This window comes from Plectropomus leopardus, chromosome 20, assembly GCF_026936395.1.
Source record: "Plectropomus leopardus strain MGB_pleo_1.0 chromosome 20, ASM2693639v1, whole genome shotgun sequence".
NCBI lineage: Eukaryota > Metazoa > Chordata > Actinopteri > Perciformes > Serranidae > Plectropomus > Plectropomus leopardus.
The window spans coordinates 18,026,444-18,053,497 of NC_142195.1; the positions used below are offsets into that span (position 1 = coordinate 18,026,444).

General features: G+C 38.8%; 1 protein-coding gene across 1 annotated transcript in view; it reads left to right on the forward strand.

Annotated features, from left to right (window-relative positions):
- Positions 1–27,054, forward strand: part of nsmfa (NMDA receptor synaptonuclear signaling and neuronal migration factor a) — a 55,664-nt gene that overhangs the window by 20,689 nt on the left and 7,921 nt on the right. The window contains exons 5-12 of the mRNA XM_088071044.1: positions 11,570–11,622; positions 14,404–14,493; positions 19,247–19,377; positions 20,662–20,745; positions 20,916–20,949; positions 22,117–22,187; positions 22,424–22,503; positions 23,519–23,621. Of these exons, the coding sequence (XP_087927170.1) occupies positions 11,570–11,622; positions 14,404–14,493; positions 19,247–19,377; positions 20,662–20,745; positions 20,916–20,949; positions 22,117–22,187; positions 22,424–22,503; positions 23,519–23,621 (646 nt within the window). The remainder of the gene's footprint in view (positions 1–11,569; positions 11,623–14,403; positions 14,494–19,246; positions 19,378–20,661; positions 20,746–20,915; positions 20,950–22,116; positions 22,188–22,423; positions 22,504–23,518; positions 23,622–27,054) is intronic.

The following is a 27,054-nucleotide window of genomic DNA, read 5'->3' on the forward strand; positions in this document are numbered from 1 at the left end:
TGAATTTTTTGTCAATTCTTTTATTCTTTGGTCAAAGTTGAATGATTGATGCATGGTAGAGTGGTTGTAAGCAAGGTTTGTTTTGAAAGCTCACCTTGAGGACCATTTGACATCTTGATAGTTGGCACTGAACAGTAAAACGTGACCAAAAACTCATAATTAGTTCAACAATCCAATTAATACTACTATATATTGGATTATTTCAGTCAATACTAAAAAAAGGTATTGAGTACCACTAACCACTAACCATCCCTAGAAAAGTCACAGGATCCCTAGAAAAGTCACAGGATCACCTTTTTTTTCTATCCATCCAAAATGTATTGAGATATACCAGTTAGGACCAAAGTGGTAGACTGACCACGGGATTGGCAGTGTCATCCCCAAAGCCATACTGCTACTGCATACTGCATGGCAATTATTTGCACATGATTGGCAGTCATGTTAACATATATGCAGTTTGTAGTTTATGAGCTAAAACACAAAAACAGCATCAAGTATACATAAAAAAGCCATGTGTGTGAAAGTGAAAATGAGTGTGGATCTGTGTAAAAGACATCTGTATGATAGTGAGCTGAGATTCTGTCCGAGGATCACCTGCAGCTGTAAAACAGAGCTACACTGTCACACCACCTCACGTCATAACTGACAATCTCCAGCAGTTCCCAGTAATCTGTTTCTCCCCGACTATAACGGTCTTTTTTAAATGCATCTTTAACATGTTCTTGGTGCCTTTCACCCTTCATTTTCTATCAGATATTTGTTAGACCCATATTCATCATACAAGCAGACTCAGTCAATATTCATGAAAGTGATTGTTTAATATGGCCTATTAAAATAAGCTTGGCCCAGGAGCAATTATGTGGTGCTTCAATTTCACCTTTTATTCATTGTGGCTAACTATGACACACACCTTTTGTCTTTGTCTCATTATGCCTCTCCTTGTTCTTTCTCTCTCTGTTTTTGGACTTAATGCTCACTGGTGCCTAAACTGTGTTATTGTCTTTCTCTCTCTCTTGTTTCCTCTTGCATGCTAATTAATCATTGGACAATCAAACAGGATATCGTGAGTATACTTCCCTCCCGGCTTCCTTTTTTTTTCTTCTTAGCTCGCTTACCTCTTGTTCGTAACTGCTGTCCCTTAACTTTGATGTCTACCATTTAACCTTCATCCCTGGGCTGGGTGATTGAATTTCAGCTGGAAACAAACTTACCATTACAAGATAGAGATAGGGAGTGTCTAGAAGAGAGGTTTGTGTTTATAAATGCGTGTCTGGGGGTGGGTGGACCTTTTTTAATATTATGTTTCTCAAGAAACATCAATCATCTAAAGATTGACAGTTATGAATTGTCATGTAGAAGCCTAGTCAGCAAAAATAATGTTTTTAATTCAAGTAAAAAAGCCAAAAGGGGGAAAAAGTGAGTTACAGGATTTCCATGCAACAGCAGGGATAAAGTCCAGTGTAATCCACTGCATCTGAGTAAGTCTGCCAAGCTCAAGTCAGGAAAATGTCCATCTGTGTATTGGCTGACCTAAACCTTGCCAGCTCACATCCACCCAGCAGTTCTGTCAGTTTGGCACACACACCTGCTTTCACTTAGGACACAGCAATAGATAGAGTTCGGTCATTTAAGATTTTTGTGGCAGTCATGTTAGGGCTGTAATCCTGCTCCACAGTCACCGCCAATTATCGCTGACTCTATGCTTGCTGACTTTGGGCGTGTTTGGAACTGACTGTGGCAGTTGGCTCTGAAGAGATTTGTTAAGAACAAGTATTTATAGTGCTAACATGTGATCTCTCGTGCCTTCTGGTAAAAGTATTTCATCAGTTGGAGTTTCAACAGAAGTCAGTTATAAGTCAGTTTTCAGCTCCTAATCACTTAAAGTTTTTTTTACCAGTTGCCCTTTCACACATGCAGCACATAACAGGAGATTTTTCATTTCAAATACATTCTCCTTAGGGTTGCATAATATTAAAAATATATATATATATACATTGCGATTATTCTGACAGATACTGTATATGAGTGGCAATTTTAGTGGGAATGGTGTTTTCTGAAATTCATTTTCAGTCTAAAAAATATGGAAATTATGATGATGTGAATTTTGCTGGGGTCTGTACCAAACAAGCAAGTTTCTTTATGTATGGGATCTCTGGTGCTCCAAAAGGTTTTATTTATTATGGTATAATGTAACACATTTTACCATAATCAAAAAAATATAAAAAATCTAACTCCTGTGATTTGGATTTTGCACTCGGCCATATTGTGATTTTCATAATATTTCAATTAATTGTGCAGCCCCAGTTTTCACTAACTGGAAATTTACCTGGTTGGTGCCTTGGTAGAGTACGCAGGAGGCAGGACAAGGCGCAAAAAATGCGGAAATCACAGTGCTGTGTAATAAAGACGGTTTGTTATTTGGTGACAAACAACTTTGTCTCCCTTCGTTGAATTTGTCTGACCATTTTGGCGTCAGCTCTTAATAAAAGTTTGCGAATCTATATCTCTGCAATTAGATATTTTCATTGCCGTCCTCATGCAATGGTCACTCTTCTTTACCATTGGATATTTGTATTCTTCCAGTTTTACAGCAGTCACATGATAGAAATATCATCCACATGCCAACTCACTAGCTGTGAATTTGCACTAGGGAGCTTGCAGGGTAAGGTCTGTTTAATGTCAGGTCCAACTGATTCGTATATTTGTGTTCAGGGTTGCACTGCATGTGTGAAAGGGGCTAAGTCACATACAATCTTGGCAGATAAATAAATATTCAGGGTGAATTTTTGCAAATCACTAACTTCAAACAAAGGATTTCTAGGTACAGGCAAGATGAGCAGTAATCAGCTTCATGTTAATGCTGATAAGAGTAATAGTGTAATATGCCTAAACCAAGTCTTAACATTTCATACTGCCCAACCCCTGCTCCTACCACATCCCGCCTAACTAAACCCAACTAACCCAAGCTGCTCTTACACGTTTTCAAGTTCTTTGTGTGTTAACCGAGCTAACCTCTGGCTGCTAGCTTGAAGGTTTATTCAAAATTCCTACAAAAAGAAAAGAATAAAGCTGGCGATAAAAATGGTGACAGTTTATGTTTCTTATTGTCAACAAATCCTGTGAAAAGACCAAAAATTGGTATAAACTGTGTAGCCAGGGCATTTATACCTCTGTGCCAAAAACCTTCATTGTTGTCCAACAAGACTTGAAGTCTACAGCCATGCTCACAGATATATGAGGTGACTGTGGTTGTTATATAAGATCTGGATAATGAACTCCAAAATGCCACCAACTGACTTGAATAAAAATTGCTCACCAATAGAGCTGCAACAGTTAATCAAATAGTTGTCAAAAACTGTTTTGATTTCATCTTCTTAAATGTGAATATTTTCTGGTTTCCTTATGTCTTCTTACGGCATTTTGGGCTTTGGAGACATTCAACATTTTTTTGCTCTCAACACTTAAATTATCTTATGATATTTTTTATATGAAATGACTAATTGATGAATCAGGAAAATAATCTATAGATTAACTGACAATGAATAAAGAACATAACCCAACCCTTGCTTCAGGGTTTACTTCCATAAGGTATGGTCCAGTGCACATGAGCGATGGTTTCTTCCACTGGCTCTAGCCATGCGTTCCCGCTCAGTCCATAGACTTTACATTAGAATCATGTCACATTAAAATTTGGTAGATTTTCCAAACATAAATTCTTCATGGATTAAAAATCTCTTTTATAATGGCAATGCTTACATTCTGATCTTTAGCTTTAGATCTTTAATGCTCACTATCTTAGTTTCTCATTTGTTTCTCATTTGTTTCTCATTTGTTCTGAAGGTATTTGGTTCAAGGACATGATAATGAAGCAAGAGGAAAAAGTAGGCTTTATCTTGTGGGGACTTTGCATGTCTGGCCCAGCATCAATGACAGTCCGTCCAAAAGTTGTGGAGATATTACAATCTGGAGCATAGACAGACCGCAGACTGCAGGGAAGTCAGAAAGTATTGAGAGACAGACGAATCAATTGTTGGTTTTGGTCTTTTTATGGAACTTGTTGACAATAAGAAAACAAAGAAATAATACCAGCCTCAGCCTTTAAAATTACATTTCATTCTTTGGGGAATTTTACAAGTTACTTTTCACTACTTACCCAGAATCAGTCGGTTATGTTAAGCTTGGATGGAGATCTCTAGCTCTGTCTCTTCCTCTGCTCTGGACAAATGTTAATCAGCTTCACAGGACTGTTGGGTCACACCTTTCCTGGTTAACAACAGTCAAGTCTGTTGAAGACATTATCACACATCGACAGTGATGCATTTCACACCACGTTTGTACTTTGACACATAAAGTGGTGTCACTTTCTGCTAGCCAGGAACATTTTCAAAAGTTTGACAGTGATGTAAATGAACGGCAGGCTCCCACCACAACTTTGCAGACAACCTCTTGCTATTGGGTCGCTGCTTTAACATTCAAAATATATATCCATGAAAAATGAACACCAGACTGTGAATAGAAAGTACTAAAGCCATTTGAGAATGTGCACTATTTCAAACAGAGCTGTCACTTGTGCCCAGAGGCCTCCAGGTGCAGAATTACAATCAAATCTCAACATTTACGAATATACAGCAAGTGTTCATGACTGATTCTGGAAAAGTATCAAGAATCATAAAATTCCCCCACAACAAACATAGAAATCATATCTCAAGTGAAATTACCAAAGGAGACACAGAAGGTCACAAGATCAGCGTCTCTATTGGAGGATTGATTACATGCAGACCGGCACATTTGTTGCAGGCGTGAATAGAAAATAAAACTTGGTGACGTGACTTGACTCTCTTGTCTTTATACTCAAAGCTAGCTGCTGCCTCCCTACAACACCCCTCTCTCCACAGCCAAATAAACCCTACAGCTAAAAGCCCTGGCATTAGCCCCCTCTCCCCCCAACACTGTCCTACCCTTCGCCTCGCCAGCATTCTCGCTCTCTCATCCCTTTAATACTGTGCCACGTCCCGGCAGGGCTTTCCGGGGATTTGTGCAGAGAAAAAGGAGAGAGAGGGAGCAGGATTCGGCAGAAGTCATCCAGAGGTACGGAGCTGCCCCTGCCAGGGTGTGCTTTGCTGTCGTGCTGTTTGCGCTTGTTTCTGGCTGTAGCTCCGTTGTTGCTTATTTACAGCCGCGTCTAATCTGACTAAGCCAAAGAGTCACAGCCTGGCATTTGAAGGTGAGGACGTCAGCGGCTTTGAAAAGGATCTGCTTACTGGATGCCCTGCTACAGTGCCCCATTTTCTAGGCCACCAACAGTGAATCGGATTTTTATTCTCAGATAAAACCAAAAAGATCAAAACAGGTGCATACTGTATGAACTGTTTTTAAAACCCTCTGATAAACCTATTGTGGATTCCTCTCAGCCACACCCAGATTAACTGTATTAGCAAACATGCACCTAATCTGCAAGAATGGTTTTGTTTGCTTGCAAAATTTGACATTAGACTTATTCATTTAGCATACTTCAGCATTCAAACCTTCAAAACAAGTTCACTGCAGCATTCTGCCCCCAAATATTGCTGTACTACCTTCGCAAAATCCTTTCTAAAAGTAACAATAAATAAATAGCATTGCATTTTTTAAAAAAATCAATTGGATTGGCAGAGTGGGATTCTGTAAAACTTGCAGGAGTTATGACATCAGTATCAAGTTCTAAAACCGCCCCACTCTGGCCCAGACGCTCCGTCACACAGGGGCAGATGGTAAATGTGACACCATGCAGTACATCTCAATTCCTTTGACATCTCACTGTCACCCATCTGCAGAGTGAGCAAATGAGCTCTGTGTATTATTTCATCAAAATGAGTGATTAACAATCTTTTCGGACCTCAACTAAAACCAAAAATAAAAAACAAATCTACCCGAAATCAACACCTAAAAAGGATCATATTTTTATCATACTAAGGCCATGTCCACCCTAAGGCATACAGATTTAAAGGTCATGTTTATTTATCTTTTATTCTTGTATTTTATTCTCACTAAACTGGGTATTTGACCACTGAAATTGAGCAAACAGGAAAAAAAGGAATAAAGAAAAACTGCTCTGCTGTGTTGGATAAAATGACTCATGTGACCTGTCATTAAGTGATAATGCAGTATGTGTCTTGACATGTTTGAATATTTTGTTGTTCAGCCAGCACTTTGAAAACAGCAGAAAGCTTATTTCCAGATATGGCATAGAGCTGCTGCCTCAAAATTGAAACATTTCTGTATTTTTTTTTTATTTCAATCTGGATGACAAACCTTAGGAAAGCAATAAAAATGCCAGTGTAGATGAAAAACCTTTGACACGTAAACAGCATTTTTAAATCTGCCTTAGTGTAGATATGGCCTGAGCTGAGCAGAAATGATTATTTTCATGCAGGAGCAGTTTGCAGACAGTGCCTGTGTCAAGTGATCCTCATCCACACATAGCAGACAATTTCAACCACAGTTATAAACATCAGCAATACACAAGGAAAAAGTAAAAGAGCCATTTCAGCATTGCTCTTAATCAGACCCTGCAATCTCAGAGTGCTTTTCATCAAGTAGATTTTACCCTGTATGCGTTGATGTGAGGTGTCCACTTTCATTTTCACAACGCATTACAATCAATCTAGTTCTTTTCTTTGGGTTTTCTGAAGTCTGATTTTACAATTTTTTGAGCACTTTTACTGTACCTGTTTTTCCTTCTCATGCTGCTGTATACTCAGCCCAATTGCAAGAAGAAAATGTTGGAATTGTAGGTTTCAGCAAAGTTAAAAAAAAACATTAGATTTGCACATTTTATACATATGTCATCAGCAGGTGGAGTGGATGGTGGATGGTGTGAAAACTTGATGAGATGCCTGCCAAGCTGCAGACCACTGTTTGAGACCAACAAAAAACACAAAACCAGTGCCACTGCTGTGTTTTCACTGGTTTAAAATGGGACTGTTTAATAGAGACTGGCACGAAAAGTAGTTGTTTGTTACCGAGCTATCACTGCATTTTCTGCTGGGATTTCCTCCCCTTAAACAGGGTATTTTACGCTAAAAACTGATATTTTCCTAGCCATAACGATGTACAGTAGTATTTATGCCTAAACCTAATCACAGCATTGTTTAAATGTTTCGGTGTATCCACTACATAATGAGATGCAAATGTATGCATAGTTTGCAGGAATGTACAATGCAACTTATTTTTCTGGCAATTGGGTTGTTATAATTCTACTCCTTAACTTATCAGAGGCAAATACTCAAGTTTTGTACTGCAGTACTGTACTGCACTTAAATTCACTATATTTATGTGAGAGCTTTAGTTAATAGTAACTTTGTAGAGTCAGATTATTCTGAAATTTACCAAACAAATAAATTCAAATGTATTATTGTAGATCAAGCTACAGAGCAGTAAAGAAGTTAGTGTCTCTTATTCCTACTTGGTACGCACTAACAGTAATTAAGAGATAGAACAGCAGTCAAAATAAGTAAAATATGGGCGAATAAATGGACTATTATAATTGGGAAATAGTTATGGAGAGTTACAGAAAGAGCTGGAGAAGAGGGAAGGGGGGACCTGTCAGATCTTCGGCGTCTTAGGAGTGGAGGTGGCCATGGTTTCTCTAACATTTCTTTGCTTTCTGTTTAAATCCCATTAACTGTGTCCACACATCTCCTTTGTGGGCAGCTTAGGTTTAAATACAGGACATTCAGGGTGAAAACATGTCTGTCTGTCTCTGTATTAGTGTGTTTAAGATCTCTTCATCAAAGTAGCAGTGGTGCGGCTTATCTGTAATTAGTGCAATGTTATTTGTGCTCTCTATTAGACCATGTTTTGGCTTGAAATTTATTGCTTGATGTTGTAAGTTAACTGTTGTTTTGCTGACATTTTCACTGAGGTGAACCAAGGACAAAGACTTCAAACTCTTTCTTTTGCCTTCTATGCTGCTTCTATTTTTATGTTCTTCTCCACCACCAGATAAACATGGACCCACAAACACACACACACACACACACACACACACACACACACACACATGCACGCGCGCACACACACACACACACACACACCACATGCTGAGATCATTAATCATGAGTGTCGACTGGTAGCTTGGCGTACTGAAACTGTGTGTAGCTGCGACATGGGAGGGAGGCAGAGAGATAAAAGGATGTTTATCTGGGGCTCTTGCATAGAACATCATGTCAGCATCAGGCAGAAAGTAACAGAGAAGACTATACAAACACTACTGCTTTGTTGTTATTAAAGACGCTAAATGGATTTCAAGTGGAACATGATAATGCAAAGATGCTATATTTAATTTCTTATAGGCTACAAATATATAGTGTCGTCAGAATTAGTGTTGCTAGGAGACACGAAAGTCCTTGTGGACTTTTAGGAGGCTAATAAAAGTAGCAAAACCTTGCAAAGTAAAAATAAAAGAGAAGCTACCTCAATATGTCTGTAGCCTAATCAGCTACAGTCTAAAACAGCTCTGTATTTGACATTATAGATAGTGTGAACACTAAAATCTAACGAGTTGATCTTACTTAAAATAATCTTGGAAAGCGATAACCTTGAAAAAGGAAAGAAAATATACTGTAACTTATTAATCTTAATTTAAGTTTACTTTACATCTAATAGTTAGGTTTACTTAAAGTTCAGCTGTATTTACTTAATTTTGTGAAGTTATCACAACTTAGAAATGACAGGTGGAATTACCTTGTTCTGTGTATGTGTTAGCAACTTCAGTAAACCAAATTAGACTGACTTAACTTGTTTGTGACGTTCGGAGATATGCAAGTTCTGTTTTGTTGACATGATTAAGATTTTACGAATATGATTCAGTATTTGAAACCAGCAAAATAAAGACATAAAGCACAGTAAACTTGGTTTACTGAGGCTGATAAAACTTAGAAAGATTGACTGAATTAAACATACTTAAAATAAAGTTCAAAATTATTAATTCACAAAAATTATTTTTTTTAAGTAAAATCAACTTGCCAGATTTTATCATGCAGGAATGAGGGAATGGACCAAATCCAATTATCATATTCTTTAAATTTAGGGTTCAAAACTTTACCTTAATATAATCATAACAATTAAAATCTTGCTCTATCAGGCTGACGCCATAATTTTGTACCTGCTCTGCATAATTTTTTCATTGTTGAGCATCATTAGCCCGTGATTAGCCTCAATGAGATACAGTAGTCTGGATTCTTTATGACCACATTTGAATAATGAGGATAAGAAAAGCCTGCTTTGTGCATCCTTTAGACCAAACATGTTAAATTTGTTGTGTTTGATCCTGTAATCAGTAACAGACTCAAATAGATCCTGACCGATAATTAGCCAGCCAATATCTTGTATGCGTCCTGTTTTTAATGACTCATTTATTTGTTGTGCTCTTAAGCAACGCCTCCATTGCTGCATCATTATTTCCACTTCCTCCAACCCATACAACCAAACTGGTCATATGCTCCTACCCTCTATTATGAGCCTTGGGAGCATTTCCTAAATTAAAGCCACTATTAAAAGGAGAACAAAACAGCTTGTATGCGATTGTTAACAGTTTTAAACATGTAGTTAACATTGCAAAACGGTCACAACTGCACCCAGACTACAGGGTAAGGTTTAGAAAAAAGATCATCGTTTGGCTTAAAATAAGTGTGTTTGTTACAAACATATACGCCTCACATACATCACGCGACATACGTGAAATTCTTCACTTCACAAAATACAATGTCAAGTTGTTAATATAATTCAACTTCGACTTTTAGTTTCACATGGGACAAGAACACCTGTCTCCTGGACGAAAGTCCTGTGTTTGTTTGACCAACCTAGCTTGTTAAATACCGATGCTTAGTATTTGGCCCTTGGCATCGAATGCTGAAGCACTCGAGAGACGCACTGGGCAGTGACACTTTAACATATGGAAGGAAACCTAACCTTGCAAGACACAATGCATATGACGAGCGTACATATACACACCATCTGCATTGAAAATTAATGCTGGAGGAATACCTGGAGGATCATTTTTTGATGTGTAGGGCGAATGACCAAGCGTCTGTATAAGGGAGTGAAAATGTGTTGGTTTGACCATTAATCTTGCTCTCCCTCCTGCCCTAAGTCTAAGCAGAGTTCTATTATTCTATTCACTCTTTCTACTACATCACCTTAATATTGGTCAGTATAACAGCTTGCATAATCAACCTATGGGGTTTTATTTTGGAGGAGGACAGTCTCAAAGTGTGGTTGATGTATGTTTGGGTTTTTTACTGTCAGCAGTTGCACCCTTTAACAGATGAAGGTAGCCTTTGTGACTGCACTAATTGGCCATGAGATGAGCTTTGAGAAGAAATACAAAAAGTGTACCGCTTCTGTTGGACATCCACAGTGTGGATATAAAAGTTCTCAAGAAATGTATAATCTAATAGAAATCAGAAACACACACTACTGTAAAAGTAGAATGTGGACCAGGACGAATTAAGGTGTACCAAACTGGCAAGAAACATGCAGGGTGGCAGCTCGCCATCAGCCCAGTTTAGGCAGGATTTAATCGAGAACAGTAATGGAGATTGACAAAAGTGAAATTTATCATGAAGCAGAGGCTTGTAGATGCTTGTTACTGTTGGAGCATCGGATAACAGTACAAAACAGAAAAGTCATCAAAGTTAGCATCATTTAAAAGCGTGATGCAAAAAAAATCTATTACATTTTTAAGATCTTAAGATTACGAATTTCAGCAGATTCTACAGGATCTCCTGAAAATTTTAAATAGTGTTTTGCACCACATCACAACATCACATCATTATTCTCTGATGTCAAAATTTTAGCAATCCTTCTCAGAAAATGTGTATGTTGTACAATTACTGCAATTACTGACAAAATATCACAATAAAGGGGCCAACATTTTAGTCAAAGTCTCAAATATTGTCATCCTGTTAGCCTCAGAAATCCAGTATTGGCCAGACTCTAGCCCCAAACAAAAATAAAACCTATCAAACATGAACATGTTGGCCAAATTCCAACTTTGTTGAATACACACAAATGCAAAACAGATCAACAAAGCAGCAGCATCTCCTCTGCCTGGAACAAAGTAAATAACACACACCATTGTGCACCAGTTTGGCTTAATAACCTCCCTCTGATGCACCATCATTGCCTGTGATGTGGTTCTGCCAATAGCAGATGCATCAAACCTACAAAATACTAAAGAAGGGTTTCCCTTTTGGCTGTTGTTACATGAATGAATCTCCTGCGTCTCATAAATCTACACTATAAAGGATGAAAAGAGGTACTTTGGCACTGCGGTACATTACACCCACACTGCTACTGTGACAAGTATTTTCCACTCACATTGACAAGGAAATGAGTATATTTACCTATAATTATCTCTTTTTAAAATAGTAGAAATAGAAGCTTGACACTAAACTCTCCTATTTGTCTTCCTTTGCTTTGTTATTTCCCGCCCACCCCTCCCTCTTTTCCTCCTTCTCTTCTTTACATTTTGGTTCTTCCTCTGTCCTCCATTATCCCTACTCGGCTTTGATTCCTCTACCCACAGGAACTTCCGGAAGCATCTTCGGATGGTGGGCAGCAGGAGGATGAAAGCACAGAGTGAGTCAGAGATGTGTGTGTGTGGATGATACGTTTGCTCAAATTGACTGTGATGTTGTTCACCCCGCCATCATCTGTGGGTTTTTCCTGTTTTCTGGTGTGTTTTTTGCATGTGTGTGGCACCAAACGCTGCTGCTTCACTGAGATTCTGTGATGCTCTGTTGCATTACGTTGAGGATTATGTCTTTGTGAGTGTGTGTGTGTTGATAACAAGCCGGCGATATGAGTATGTGCATGTGTGTGTATGTATGAGTGCGTAAGTTGTAGGTGGTCTTTCCTGTTGCATCGCTTTAAATGTTTGGAGTCTTTTTTATGTTCGGTTGGTTGTAGTTTGAATTAAAGCACACTAAATGGCAAAAAGCAAAGGGAAGACTGGTACTAATAGAGGGTTGTGTGAGTGTCACTATAAATCTATAAAACTGTGATAGATATCAAAATGTACAGATTACTTCTTCTGGTCTTCATGTGGCTTTGATGGCAATGTGAGTGTAATGTTGTTGTGTGACTGGTTTGTAATCTATTAGTTTGTCCAGTGTTGTGACCTTAAAAACTATACAGAACAAAAATGGTAAAGGACAAAGTAAGCTCTACTATCTATGTGAATAAAAATATTGAAATTTCTATTTGTGTCAAATTTAGAAGCAGCATTATGTGACAATCACTTGGACGGGTAAAAAAGTGTCATAATTATACTGTCTGTGCGAAGCTTGGTACCAAATGTCAAAGCTTATGAGAGTACTGCAAACAAGATGTTATGTATTTTTTCTTTTCATGTTTAAACAATTAAGACTTGCTCTTCATCAGATGAGCAAAATTTGACAGACAAACATGGGCAATTTGTTTGCAAAAGTGTTTGGCATTTTGCTGTGAAAATCATGCAAGAACATTTTCCGCCTTTTCATTACATACGGTCAGAATGGAAACATGTTAATTATCTTGAGATTATGTCAGGTATGTTAAAGCAAAACGCTTATTTTGTGATTTGAAAAAAACACCCTGAACCCAATTAAATCCCAAATGTGACACCTGTCATTGCAGAGACAAACCGAAATTTTGTACCTAATCATATTTTTGCACTGTAGACATTTACTAAACCCCCAAATCGTGTTGCTGCTGACAGTAATGTCAGTGAAGTTGTTCCACACCTCAGACTTTCCCTGCTGTGAGCAGAAACTAGTTTTCTTGGAGCCAATTTATACTTCAGACAGTTTTTTTCTCCCATCTCTACATAGCTTTGGGTGAGAGAAAATTCTCCTTCTGGTCCCACAATGTGATCCTAAGGCTGCAGTGTTGATTTAAGGAATACTTCACCCCCCAAAATGACCATTTGTTTATCAAGTACCTACGCCATGTTATGTTGAATCTGTGAAGAAAAGTTTTCTTTGTTTTGTCTTGTATGTGTCCAACGCGAAGAATCCAAAAATTAAGATATTGATGGACTTTAGTCATAGGGGTCCGTGTTTAACAGCAACAAAGTCTCGTTCATCCAGTATGCTCAGTCCTTCCAAAACAGACAGCCCTTCCTGACAAGGAACTGAGCTGAAGGTGAAACTGAACTATTCCTCTCTTCAAAGCCAGACTCCACTGACAAACACTAACATTAACTTCACTGAACATGGGAGTGCTGGTTTAACACTGCCTAAATCAGTTGGTTTGTTGTTATTATTTGACTTTGGTGTTCTCAAGGTTCAGTACAATATCACAAACAAAAAACTGATCGAGACAGTGGTAGACCGGCAGCTCCTGTGTTCAGCGAGGTAAAATGACTGATGTTTTTTCCAATTGATTCTGGCTCTGCAGAGAACATAGATGAGTTTTGCGTGTAGTTCAGTTACCTGTCTGAAAGGGCTGTCTGTTTGGGAAGCGCTGAGCATATGACTGGATAGATTAGACTTGGACTATACTGTTAATATGAGTTTATAAACAGATGTGTTAATATAGTTTTCCTGTTGTTAAATGCCGACCCTTATGACTTCAGTTCATTGAGAATTTTCTGTTTTTGGATTCTTCGTTCAGCGGACGCAAAAAAACGCAAAATAATGGCATATAAAATCAAACAGGGCTCAGTCTCATCTTAGACCCCGTCAGATAAATATTAAAGACGAAATGTTTTGACATGATTACAAGTTATTTCTACAAGCAAAGCTTGTAATGTCTTTATCACACACAAAAAAATGTCCTTTTGATCACGAGAGTAAAAACATTAAAAAGCTGACCTTATGAACACCTCGTTTGATGAAAAGACGCTAGTACTTGAAAAGAAGAAGTTGGAGTCAGCAGCAAAATGAAAAGAGAGGCATTAGCGAGGATCCATCAGCATAGAAACCACAGAGGACCTAAAATATGGTGCCTTTAGGGACACTGTTGATTAACCGTGTCAAACACTTTCAAGTAGTCTAAAAATATTCTAAGAACACAGTGATTACTCTTCAAAGCGGAGCAGATTTTATCGAGGCTCAGTAAATCTGTGAAACAAGGACAGTCCTTTTAAATCCAGACTGATGATGAGCAGCTTTTATAACATTAAAGATGTATGATTGTTAGTGTAGTGTGTGTGTGTGTGTGTGTGTGTGTGTGTGTGTGTGTGTGTGTGTGTTCGTATATGCAGGCATTTGTTTGTGCAGAGGAGGGTTGGCATAGTGTGCACACTATATTTGTGAGCTACATCCGCCTTTTCACTCATGTATTTGAGGTGGTGGGTGTGTCGAGGAGACGTCCATTTTGTGCGCTTGTTAGTGTGTGTGGTGTGTTTGTGTGACTATCTCTCCCCACCTGCACTAGCATTCGCTGAGCGTAGATCGAAGAGTTTCAGCCGCTCCTGGAGTGACCCCACCCCTGTCAAGACTGACCCTCCTCATGAACCCAGAGACAGTGAGTTAACACAGACTCACGCACGTGCATCTACACACACACACACACACACACACACACACATACACAGATGCTGACACACACAGTTTCTTGCAGTGGGTGGACAAAAATGGCGCAATTAAAAAATTATGGAAAGAGGCTTTAACCCTGAAGTAACCAAATCAATTAAAGATAAAGTATGCAGGGAAAAAACTCATACAAATAGACTCATACAAAAATAATCCACTTATGACCTATGAGAGTTGTAAGGTTGTGTATTTCTCTGAAGAGACTCCTGCCTTCTGCTTGTTTTATTTACTATGTTTGGGGCAATTATGTGCAGGTCGCTCCACAGCACTAAGGTGAGGTCGAGGCTTTATATAAAGGCAACAAAGAGACAAGACTGTAAGCAGCAGGCGTCCAAGAGACACAGCACTGAAAGAACAAAAATATAGACAGGCAACTCAGTCTCACTCCCAACTCGTCAAATGCTGACGCTTGGTCAGTGGCCTGTTGGTGTTAGACACCAATGGACAGGGGCACCCTCAAGTGGCGGAATGAAACATCCCCAGAGGTGACATTTCTTCACACACTGGGCAACTACTGATGTAAAAATAGCAAGAGAAACACACCGAGTGGGTGGGAGTGGAAGTGGATGGGTCAAATGAACCTCAGATTTTCACCCAGGAATCCGCTGCTTTTGTCCCACATGAAACCAAAATGCACTTCACAAGCAGAAACTTTACATCTCCTATGAAAGCATTTCTGAAAAGAGAAGATACATGTAATAAGCATCAGTCGACAAACTGTCTCTGAATGTCCAAAACTGATGAAGGACGCTACCTGTCACATCATATTTTGATGTGATGGGCCACAGCTTAAGCGCCAGTATTCTACGAACCGCGAGTGAGAATGTGTTGAGAAAGGCGAAATGCCGTTTGAGTTAATCTGGGGTTGGCTTTTATTTTCATTTCCCTGGAAAGCATGTTTGCAAACTAGCCTGCTCTCACAATAAAACGTTCACATAGTTTGACTGTGCCAGCAGCGTATTAAGACTCATGCTTACGTTATTGTAAGGTGGTGCCCTCCAGCGGCCGCAGAAGCAGAGGAGGGAGTGTCAAACAATCACAGGACTTTAGCCCAGGAGATCAGTGTTTGTGTTCTGATTTCAACGTTGTTGTCTTTAATAACATAGTCTAGTCTAGTATGTCATGTGTAGCATCCTACGCTCATGTTGATTGTGGGCCTAACTTGTCGTATATAAGTCATGTGTCATATCACGTTATGTTAGTGACAGAAGTACTTATTTAATGCTAAACTATGATGTTTTTTCTAAACCTAACCAGATAGTTTTATTGCCTAAACCTGACCAGGTATATATAGAGCTGAACTGCAACTGTTTCATTACCTTAGGGAGGTGTTTAAAGCTGCGAGCATGAGAGCGGTTATATATGTCAGTTTGGGGCCAGTCATAGTCAGTTGTTTTGGAAGTCAGTGGAAATCGATCTATTACTTTGTTTCGGTATGAGAACGCGTAGTTACAAACAGTAACTGACAATCTTGTGTTAAAAACCTTTAATAAATGTTGAAAATTTATATGTAAATTGCGTTTTGTAAATTTCCAGATTGTCTTCCAAGCATTCACTGAGAGAAGAAAAAGTAAAAACTGACCTGGAGCCGTTTATGTAACTCTAATTACTTTCAAGTGCAGCCAGTTCCACTTCCAAATGCAGTCAATTCTCATTTGTCTACAGAAAAAAACTACTAATTAAATACCACAATATCTGCCAGATACAAACACGCCCTTTGAAGATGTTAATCAAAAATGGTTTCAGTGTCCTCTTGTTCTCAAGTGTTTACAATATACCAAAACAGCCGCAGTAAGACTTGTGAGAACAATGCACTAAGTGTGCAGTTATAAATAACCCATCTGACCCGTTGTGCCCTCACATCTTGACTGGCAGATTGATTACAGCTTAAATTTGCTTTGTGCTCACTCAGTACTTTTGTCATTAATTAATTTCTGTACACAGGCGGCTCTTACAAAGTTGAAAGCCACTTAGCGGCATTTGTCAGCTATAAAAAAAGCTCTGGTAATAGGCACTGTGATATACGAGCCGATTTACTGTACAGATGGAATGAGGCCAAATAATATGTTATCCTTAATGATGGTCAACCAGTCAAATGTAATGCAAAGTACAGTGTGCAATGCTCTTCCAACTGCAACAGTCTAATGTACAGTCACAAGGTACTTTTTACACTCAAGTAAAATTTTGAGGTACTTGTACTTCATGTATTTATTTCAAGCTAGTTCTAACGTCATCATTAATAAAAATCTTCTTTGTGATGACCAAGTTAAGTCAGACTCTGTTTACTGAAGTTGCTAACACTTAGAAAGAACAGGGTAATTTTACTTGTCATTTTTTTAGTTTCAACGACTTTGCAAAACAATTGGATATAAAGTTAACATAAATTAAGATTATTAGTTTTATTTGTTTTCCTTTTTCAAGGCAATTAGTTTCCAAGATTATTTTAAGTAAGATAAACTTCTCAGATTTAACAGTGTGGTAATTAAGTTACTTGAAAGTTAAAGCCACTTTTTCAAACAGACACATGCCACATAGGACTCGTGATGTAACAGTACGCAGTACAGTATGTACTGACCACTCTGCTGAAGTAAAGTGACATTTTGTCATAACGATTTTACAGCCAGTTCCTGGTTCTGGCAGATGAAGACCTACAAACACAAAAAAATCCAAAGACGCTTGGCACATACTGTAAAACACACCATAACACGTACAAACTGACTGTCTCTGCTGTTGACTCTGACCCTGTCCATCTGTCTCCCTATGACCGTGGGTCTTTCTTCAACTTTGTGATGCTCTCTCTCTCTGTGAGTATGTCTTCCAAAATGGAGTATGCGTCTCAGTCCGAGTGTGTCAGCTGGTACAAACGAAACGTGTGTCCAAGTGTTTTTCGAAAAGGCTTTGAATACGAGTATCAACACACACTGTCTGCATGTGCTGTTTGTCTTTGTCTGAGTATCTGTGATTTTGTGTTTTTCTCCACCTCCATCTTCAGTGTTTCAGAGTGTGATGAAAGATAAATGAACTGTTGATGACAGTCTAATGGTGTGGTTGATGCTTCATTCTTTCCCTCTCCTGAGGAGAAGGTATTGTTCTCTGGAGGAGTGACATTAATCTTCAATCTTGCTTGTCATTTTCTCCCTTTCTATTTCTCTCTTTATTTTCTTTTCAAACTGCTATTTCACCCTGAGCACCTGCAGATTTTCTTTATGACATGGTTTACTGATATTGACAAATCCTTTGAACCACACATTGAGTGAAACTGGATTTTGAGGCCAATACCTTTAGATATTTCAGAGTATTCTAGTTTTAAAAATGGGCTAATAATGTTCTGAAAATTGTTTTATGAAATGGCAAAAATATAAAGCACATGTGTAATTATTATAAAGTGAGAAGTTAAAAACTTTGTCACGTCATCTGGCCATAGATCAAAGAAATACAACTCAAAGCAAACAAACCCCTCTTCTCATTAGGTCTGTCAATTACATTGTAAGACCAAAAACATCAAACAAGGCCATGAAAATGTCCATATAACAATGAGAAAATTCTGAAGTATAAACTTCATCCACAAAAACAACAAGTTTGAGGAGATGACTTTTCATGTCCCTCAGGTAAAGTCCACACTGCCATTCTGCAGCAGTTAAGGTGTTACAAACAATGTCTAAGTTCAGAAGCTAAAACAATTTAAAGGAATTTTGGAAAATAAAGCACCTGAATTTTTTTTTCTTGACTTGCTTCTGATGGCTTAAAAGCACATGTGTAACTAATAATGTTAACAATCTAACAATCGCTAACTGAAAGTGATGTCAGTGAGCTTTGTAAATGTTGAACACCTGCATTTTCCTGCAATGAGAAGTCAAAAACTGTGCAGTCAACACGATGTCTTCTCTACTTATTAATATGCCAAAGTAATGGACTCAATGTTGGTTTTGTAGGATGTAGGAGTTTGACGCTACATTAATAAATCCCCCTCAAGGTGTGAGTTTAATTGAATGACAAGCTAATATGCTAACGAGTGCATCTGCTTTATGATCATGTAAAGGTCCTTAAAACAAAATAGCGCAGTTCACCTGAAAAATGCGCACTGACCCATTCTTCTCAAACAATCAGATTCGAAATATTATTGATCATTACACTGCAATTCCTAAAGAGTTTGTTGATGTTTCTTAACTCTAATGTGATTATTTTTAAATATTTTGCATGATGTTGTAACTCATCAAAGTACTATTCAGTTGATCATTTTCTAACACGTTGAAATATATTTATAGTGTGCTATTAAGATTTTGATTACATGTCAAAAAAAAGCACGATTTGATGGTATGTAACACCTTCCCCTCTCAGAATAGTCGCCCTCTGATCCCAGTTTGGTTTTCACAGCTCTCCTTGTTAGCTGATGCCAGAAATCCTGCTGCCACACTCACTATCAGTCACTCTTTTTCTCCGTCAGCCAGCTGTCTCTTCTTTTTTCTTTTCCATCTGTCATTTTCTCATGTCACCACCATTATTAACAACTCCATCCTGTTTCCTCTCCTACACGCTCACCTCGATCCACTTCCTGGACACATCCTCCCTTCACTCCAAGATTTTCTCTTTCTGTGTCACCTTTCCTGCCTCCCATCCAACACTTCTGCCTACATCCCTATTATCTTGAGTGTTTTCACTCACCGTTGTGTTATATTCTCTTCTAGGTGGAGACCTGCAGACTTCCTGTGGTACCTTAGATGAAGGAGGCCTTGATGACAATATGGACTGGGAGGAGGAGAGGGAGATGGAGAGGCTGGCCTGTGAAGGAGACGACTTTATACCTCCCAAAATCATGGTATGCAATCAGTATTCTACACCAGTTTAGTATTACACTTAAAGAAATAGTTCATAGTTGCCATCTGCAAATAAACATCCACAAATTGTCTCACTGGATCCTTAACTCAGAACGAAAAACAACAACCGAATAAAACACAGAAAAATGGACAGACAGTGAAGTCCAGGCATCACTGAGCTTATATGAGATGACGGAAATAACAGCTTTCAGGCAGCGTACAGTACACCACTAAAGGGTTTTGGGAGAGCTCCCCAGCTTGCACTTCCTCTCAAGGAGTCCTCAGAATTGTTCAGTCCAAAAACCCCAATGCTGTTGTTTCATGCAATGTGTTATGGGACATCTATATCAGTGTAGTGTGTCCAGTGTTATCATACTGTAGTATTTCACCGGAAGAAGTATGGAATTCATGTACTATTGGTTTTATAAGAAGGTTTCGGACATTCTAAAGCAGGCATGTCAAACTGGTCCACAGGGGGGCCGGTGTGGCTGCAGGTTTTTGTGCCAACCAACCAAGAGCACACAGTTTGACCAATCAACTGTCTGAAGACGGAGATCAGTTGATTAAATGAGTCAAGTCTGGTGTGCTGCTACTTGGTTGGAAACAAAACCTGCAGCCACACCGGCCCCCCTGTGGACCAGTTTGACATGCCTGTTCTAAAGTATCTGACATGCTTTTTTAGTGTAACAAACAGCAGGTTTGAATGGAATTTCGGACGCAGCCAAGGTCTCTCAGACTCCACAACCAGGCTTTCAGCTAAAACTCGCAGTCTAAAAAAACTCCTGCTTGGGTTTGAAAATACAGTTTTTTTAGAAAGGAGCCTCCTGCACCACAGATATCATAAAACCATTTTCATAGGCTGAAAAATGACTGAACTGATCTTGTGAAATTGGAGGAGTTTCCCTTTAAAAATATAGGTTCTAAAGTCTTTGAAAATAAAATGTTCCCAAGTAAATGAGGCTCAATAAAAATGATTGTTTTAGAAAATGGTTACTTTAGGATTACACACTGATGGCAGATCTAGATTTAGAAAAAAATATCTTATTTTCAGGTACATTTATATGCAGGTGCAGTATCTTAAACGCAGCTAATGTATTCTCCACCATCTCGCTTTTAATATTATATAGAGCTGTATGTTCCCTGCAGGCATGACAGCGTAATAGAGTTTGCTCTTTTCCCCTTTCCTCTCATTTCCTCTGCCCTTCTCTTCCCATTCTCCCCACTTTGCTCCATTTTCTCCACCCGCCATCTTCCTTCTCCTTCTTCTGTCTCTCCTTCACCTTCAGCTGATCTCCTCTAAGGTCCCGAAGGCAGAGTACGTTCCTACTATAATCCGCAGGGATGACCCTTCCATCATCCCCATCCTCTATGTGAGTTAAACACACTCGGACATTGTCATTTGCGTTACAATAAATGGACATACCAACCATACGAGTTGTTTCTTTAAAAGTTGTTTTTTGATACAGGTAAACTGCAATGTAAATTTAAACATTTTGCTATTTTAAATAATAATTTTCTATGTGAACATCTTTTTCTTTAGGACCATGAACATGCAACTTTTGATGATATTTTGGGTGAGTAATTATTCCGGTTTATTTTCTGCCTATTTCACTCCTTTTATACCCAGCTAGCTACCAACATTGTTATACATATTTTAGGTTTAAATTAAGGTTGTGATGTCAGGTCACCAAAATTTAATGTAAGGACGCCTAATGCCAATGCAGAATGTTTTTGGAAGTGTCGTCCAAATGTCTTCCACCAACATCTTGATGTTTAGTTGTACAAAGAACAAAATCCAACGTCTACAAAAAATCTCATATATTTAACATCCACATAACATGAAACTCTAACAATTTTTGATATTTAAAACATTGTCAACCTGATTTATATCCAACCAAAATTTAACTTCTTTCCAAAGTAAGAGTCCAACGTCTTTCATGCATTGAATCGACGCCTGCCAGCTGGGTCATTATATATTAAAAATATATAAAACTTTAATTCCAATAACTATACTATGAGTATAGTGAACAAAATACTGTAGAAAGACATACACGTGTACAAATCTTTTTGACATCCTGTCTAGAAAATCAGTCACATTTAGTCTTGAGCCCGGACTATGCAGTAGTTTGCCTGAGGACAGGAGTCTGAACTCTGGCTCAAACTGTGCGAGTTAAAGGTCAGAAAGAAAGCTGTAGGCTAAATCTTACCTGTAGTCAAATCTCTTAAAAAATAGCTTAGATGGCAGCTCAATTCATTAAGATCCAGTTTAAGTCGTGCAAAATTATTTAAATACTTATTTATTTATAAATTGGTTTCTGCATTCAGAAAATGATTTCTTGCTCATCAGAGCAGTGCTTAGCAGTAAACGGTCCCTTGAGCTTTCCAGGATAATAATGAACTCTGCGGTGAATAAAGCTCACACTGTTAGTGAGAGGACATCCATGAATATTTCACATGTATAGACTTCAGGTGTCCATTTTACTGTCTTTCATTGAACTGTTTTATTTTTCTGTGACATTTCCTGCTGTCTTACATTGTCAAATTCAATTTAAATGACATCTCCCAATAGTGTCTCTGCTGCCTATTATTACACCTGTACTTGAACTCATCCCCCCGGAGATTTCTTTGTGTTCACCGTTCACATATCTGCCTCTTTTCACTACATGGTTACTTGTTGCTTTTCAAATTCTTTCCATTCTCTGCCATTCATATCAATCCAACCCTTTCTATCTCTTTCACAGAGGAAATAGAAAAGAAGCTAACAGCTTACAGGAGAGGAAGCAAGTTCTGGAGGATGCTCATTTTTTGTCAGGTGAGGAACAAAAGGACAGGATAAAAGTGAACCGTATTTCCTGTAAAACTGTAGGTTTTATTCAGGATGTATGGGGTTATGTGTTCATGCACTGTGCATGTTATTCCCTGAGTAACCAGCCAGACTGTGTTAAGCACCTTCCTCTGGGATCTAATCTCTTGAGATCTTAATTAAGCAGAAGCAAATTAGCATGAGTGATGGTAGTAATGTGTTTTATTCCTGTGTGTGTTTCTTAGGGAGGCCCAGGTCATCTGTATCTACTGAAGAATAAAGTGGCAACTTTTGCAAAGGTCGAAAAGGAGGAGGACATGAGCCAGTAAGTTACCACTGCAATACTGGGTCCATGTCTGTATTAGTTTATCATGACAATTCATGTTTCCCATGCCAAGAATTGACAAGACATTGAAGAGACATGAAAAACATGACTGACAGCCATTAGTTAGTCATGAAAAGACAAATATTAGGGAAGTCTTTAACATTAAAATCCAAGTGAAACATTAGTTATGGCATTTTTAGCTTCTATACTGTGTACTTCGCACTGTGCAGCTAAAAGTTGCAAACTGACTAATGGATCGATGTCATGAAATTATTGAATGTTGGTAATAGCTAACATAACATCACATTTCGCTTTACAGGAAGAAATTATGGCTGGATTTTGATATGACAAAATAATAAAATTGATTTTTTTTGGCATATATTGTTAAACTGATGCACAAAATGTCCAAGGATATGATCTAAAAAGGCTTTTTTCCATTTCATTTGACTTTAAGATTCCTCACCTGTGCTTTCAATGAGGCTTTTATTCCAACAAAAATCAGAAAAATAATTTCTCTTTAAAATCATGACCAAAAGAAACTGACTCGCTCCCAAAGAAATTCTTCATTTCAATCTTTCATTTTGGAAATTCAAAGGATCAAAGATTCTGACATAAATTTGTCACATTAATCCTCATTTTCAGAATATAAATACTATTTTTGTGAGTGCTGTCAGACTTAATATTATTCAAGATGTTCCATTGAGACAATTTAACACTCTCTCTACATTTGTTTGTCATTTATGAATAACAATCTACTACTCAGGAGGGGGCATCTTTGAAAAGATGTTTCCTTTTTTCAGAGATAGAAAAACACAAGGCTCCTGCTCCATTAGTATACTCTGCTATCAATTGTCACTTCAGTGCAAAAGTGCAGCAGTTAACTGATAAAGCATTACAAGTATTTGTCGCAGGCTCATCTTTTTTAAAGTTACATTTTGTGGATTTATTTTTATTGGAACTTTACATTCGGGGTGGGGAGGGATCCAGCCCATGTAACTGTTGCTGTTTGTTTCAGATTTTGGAGGAGGCTCAGTCGCTTCATGAGTAAAATCAACCCAGAGCCGAACCTCATCCACATAATGGGATGCTACGTCCTAGGCAACCCTAATGGAGAGAAGGTACAATGCAATCAGACACTCACACAAAAAAAGAAAATATAAAAGCTCATCTTCAACACTACTACCATTTCAAGCCAGAGTACATATTAAAAATGTGCATATTAAAGCAGCACAGAGAAGATGCCAAAATTTGGTGTCACTCAAGCAGTATTTCATGGAAGATATGATTATTTAGGGATTCATACAAGTGTCAGCTGCTGACTGCTCTTGTTTAAGTGACTAGGTTACGCACGTTATTCTGTAGCAGATATGTTTAAACTTTCAACAACCTTGTGGTTAACATGTTGTGGTAAGGTTTAGGGAAAAAAAACAAAGACTTGGTTATGGTTAGGAAAAGATCAGGCTTTGGCTTTAAATACCCAGTTCTGGGGGCACAATCCTGGCAGAAAAAGCAGCAATGTCTTGGTAATAAACAGTTGCTTTTCATGACACTAACCCCACCAAAGGGTCACTACAAAACACCCATGTTTGGAGCCTGAAAGCCAGTGGAAACACATTGATGGCTTGCAACAAACACCCAAATTTGAAGTCTAAAAAGCCAATGAAAACACACAGAAAGGGCACCACAAAACACCCATGATTGGAGACCAAACAGCCAATGGAAACACACCAATGGTTTGCTATAAAACACCCATAACTGGAGACTAAAAAGTCAATGGACGCACACAGACGTATTGCTACAAAACACCCATGAATGAAGCCTAAAATGCCAATGAAAACACGCAGACAGGTCATGACAAAATACCTATGATTGGAGACTAAAAGCCGATGGAAGCGCACTCATGGTTTGCTATAAAACACCCACAAATTAAGCCTAAAAGTTGCTGGAAACAGGAATGACTCACTAAAACACAGTTGATGTTTGTTGGTTTCGAACAGGAGTCTGCAGCATGGTAGCTGTCTCACCTAAATATCATGCCATCCATCACAAGCTCCACATCCAGGTGACAAAGTCAGCTCATATGTAATGTCACTTTAGAAATGTTGGCATGATATGTATGTAACGGGCAAATGCAATGTACTCATGGTTTGCAGAGACATATTATGACAACATTTTCCTCTGGTGTCTGGGCTGCAGTGTTGGGACTGAAAAAGTCTGAACGGTGCATCTTTAGTCCACCTAATTGGTCACCTTGGGCTGATTGTGTTTTTTTCAAAGAAAGTTGTAGACAGGCCCGTTAGCCTTCTCCTTTTCAGTAACGCACAAGTTCTACTGCAAACTGTCTTCACTTTTATCACAGTGCCTGATACAGCGCACCCTAAACTTGATTACTTCGGCTATCAAGGACTGTACGACAGTAATGACATATTTAATAGTGGGATGAAGCGAACCTTCCTCTGGTTGCTCTGTATCCCAGACTGAATGAGTTTGCAGTATACAGGCAGATAATGTACAATGAGTGGAGAAATGTGATGCAGAACTATGAATCAATTCATGTGCTGATGGGACCATCGCATGCTTTGATTCATGTGCACACAATTCATTCATAACAAAGCCTCTGCTAATTTACACTTTCAAACCAAAGATTTATGTGCCACACAAGCTGAGTCAATAACTTAGGACGCCTAAGATAAATAGATGTTTTGTTCCCCGTCCCTTACTATTAAAGTGAAAGCTTCCTCTTTTTCCCTCCTGCTCAATTTTTCTCCTTGTCGTCCCTGCTCATTTCTCTGTTTGCTGCCCTCTGCTTTCGTATTTATGCTCAGTGTGTCTGTTAGTCTGATAATCACCATATTATCCTCCTGGCTGTCTCAGTGTCTCTCTCTCGATCTCTCTCACTCTCTCATCTCACTCCTGTGTGATGTTACTGGATACAGCTGAGGAGCACACACGCTGAGTGTTGCTGCACCTCTCTCTACCTGACATGAAACAAATAATAAGACACATAACCACATACAAAAAAAAAATCAAAGCACACTCACACAAACAAGCTAGTAGACACACTTGGGCGCACACACACACACAGATGCACAACATAGCCAGCGGTGTTTGTCTGACCTAACTGTCTGTTCCAGTCATGTCTGCCAAAATGCTTTGTTATATAAAGTGGATCTCTCCAGGGTTGATGGACAGTCTGGCAGTCTGCAGAACAGACTGCACATCAGTGATATCTCCACCCCTACAGACAAACACAGACACAGTTGTTCCAACAAAACTTCCATCCAAAACAACAAAATTGGTGTGTTTCTCTTTTTGCAAGGCTCAGTACCAAGATCCCAAAGTGATATTTTCACACTGGTGGATCATCTTCTGTCATCTCAATTTGAGTTAGAAAAGTACAGTAAATTAGATGTTGCTTGTGTACACACATACATTTAGGATGCAGACATTCTACCACTTGTGACCTTTTTATGAGTGCTTTTCATCGCATCTATTTTTCATTGGCAACTATACTACATTGCCAAAAGTGAGGGGACATTTTAACAAACACACATATGCTGCCAAAACAGCCCCCACCAAAGTCTTTTCATGAGATTTAGGAACCTGGCTGCGGGGTTTGCTGATAGTCAGCCACAGGAGCATTAGTGAGGTCGACCACTGATGTTAGAGAATAAAGCCTGCCTCGCAGTCATTACAGCATTACAGTTCATCCCAAAGAGGTTTGATAGAGGTCAGGGCTCTCTGCAGGCCAGTAAGGTCATCCACAGCAAACTGAGAAAACAATGTCTTAATGGAGTTCACTTTGTGCACAGAGGACACTGTCCTGTTGATACAGTGAAAAGGCCTTCACCAAATGCCTCACTATTGCCTAAAATGTCAATGTATGCTGTAGCTATATAATTTTACTTAATCAATCCCTCCTGGATTTTGTAAGCAGTCCCTTTCCTGAGCTGATTCTGGGATTGTTACTGCCTAAAATTTCTGTTTTCATGGCAAATGCTGCAGTGCTGGGGTACCGTCCTGTTGAGTTGCTCTCCCGCTGATCTCTGACCGGTTAGCACGAACACCACAAAAGGTGATGTCATACCTACTCATCATATTTTGCCACTTGGCAGAGGCCCAGCAGCAGCAGCTGTTAACATCCAACCTTGAACCATTAATCTTACACCAACACTGAAACAGCTCAACCTTTTAATAACTGTTGAGTGATGTAAGCCGTCGCATGCTGACGGGTAGCCCTGTCACTACGTGTGTGCATGTGTCTATCCCGGGCACAAAGCTCACAATCCCACAGCAGTAGCCTCATGATGAACACAGAGAGAGGAAGAGCGGGACAAGAAGAGGCTGAGCGAATCAACACACTGCACGCAGCTCTACAATGACACGAGTTTTGAGTTGCTTTAAATAGTCAAATTTGTGGCAAAGTTGGTGTGAGTGGACAACATAGCAAGGTCATTGCGAGACTGTAACATCCCGCAAGGGCTGCTCAATTATACTAAACTGATAGCCCTAAAGTTGCAAGTATTTTAAGAAGTAAATATTATTTAAAAT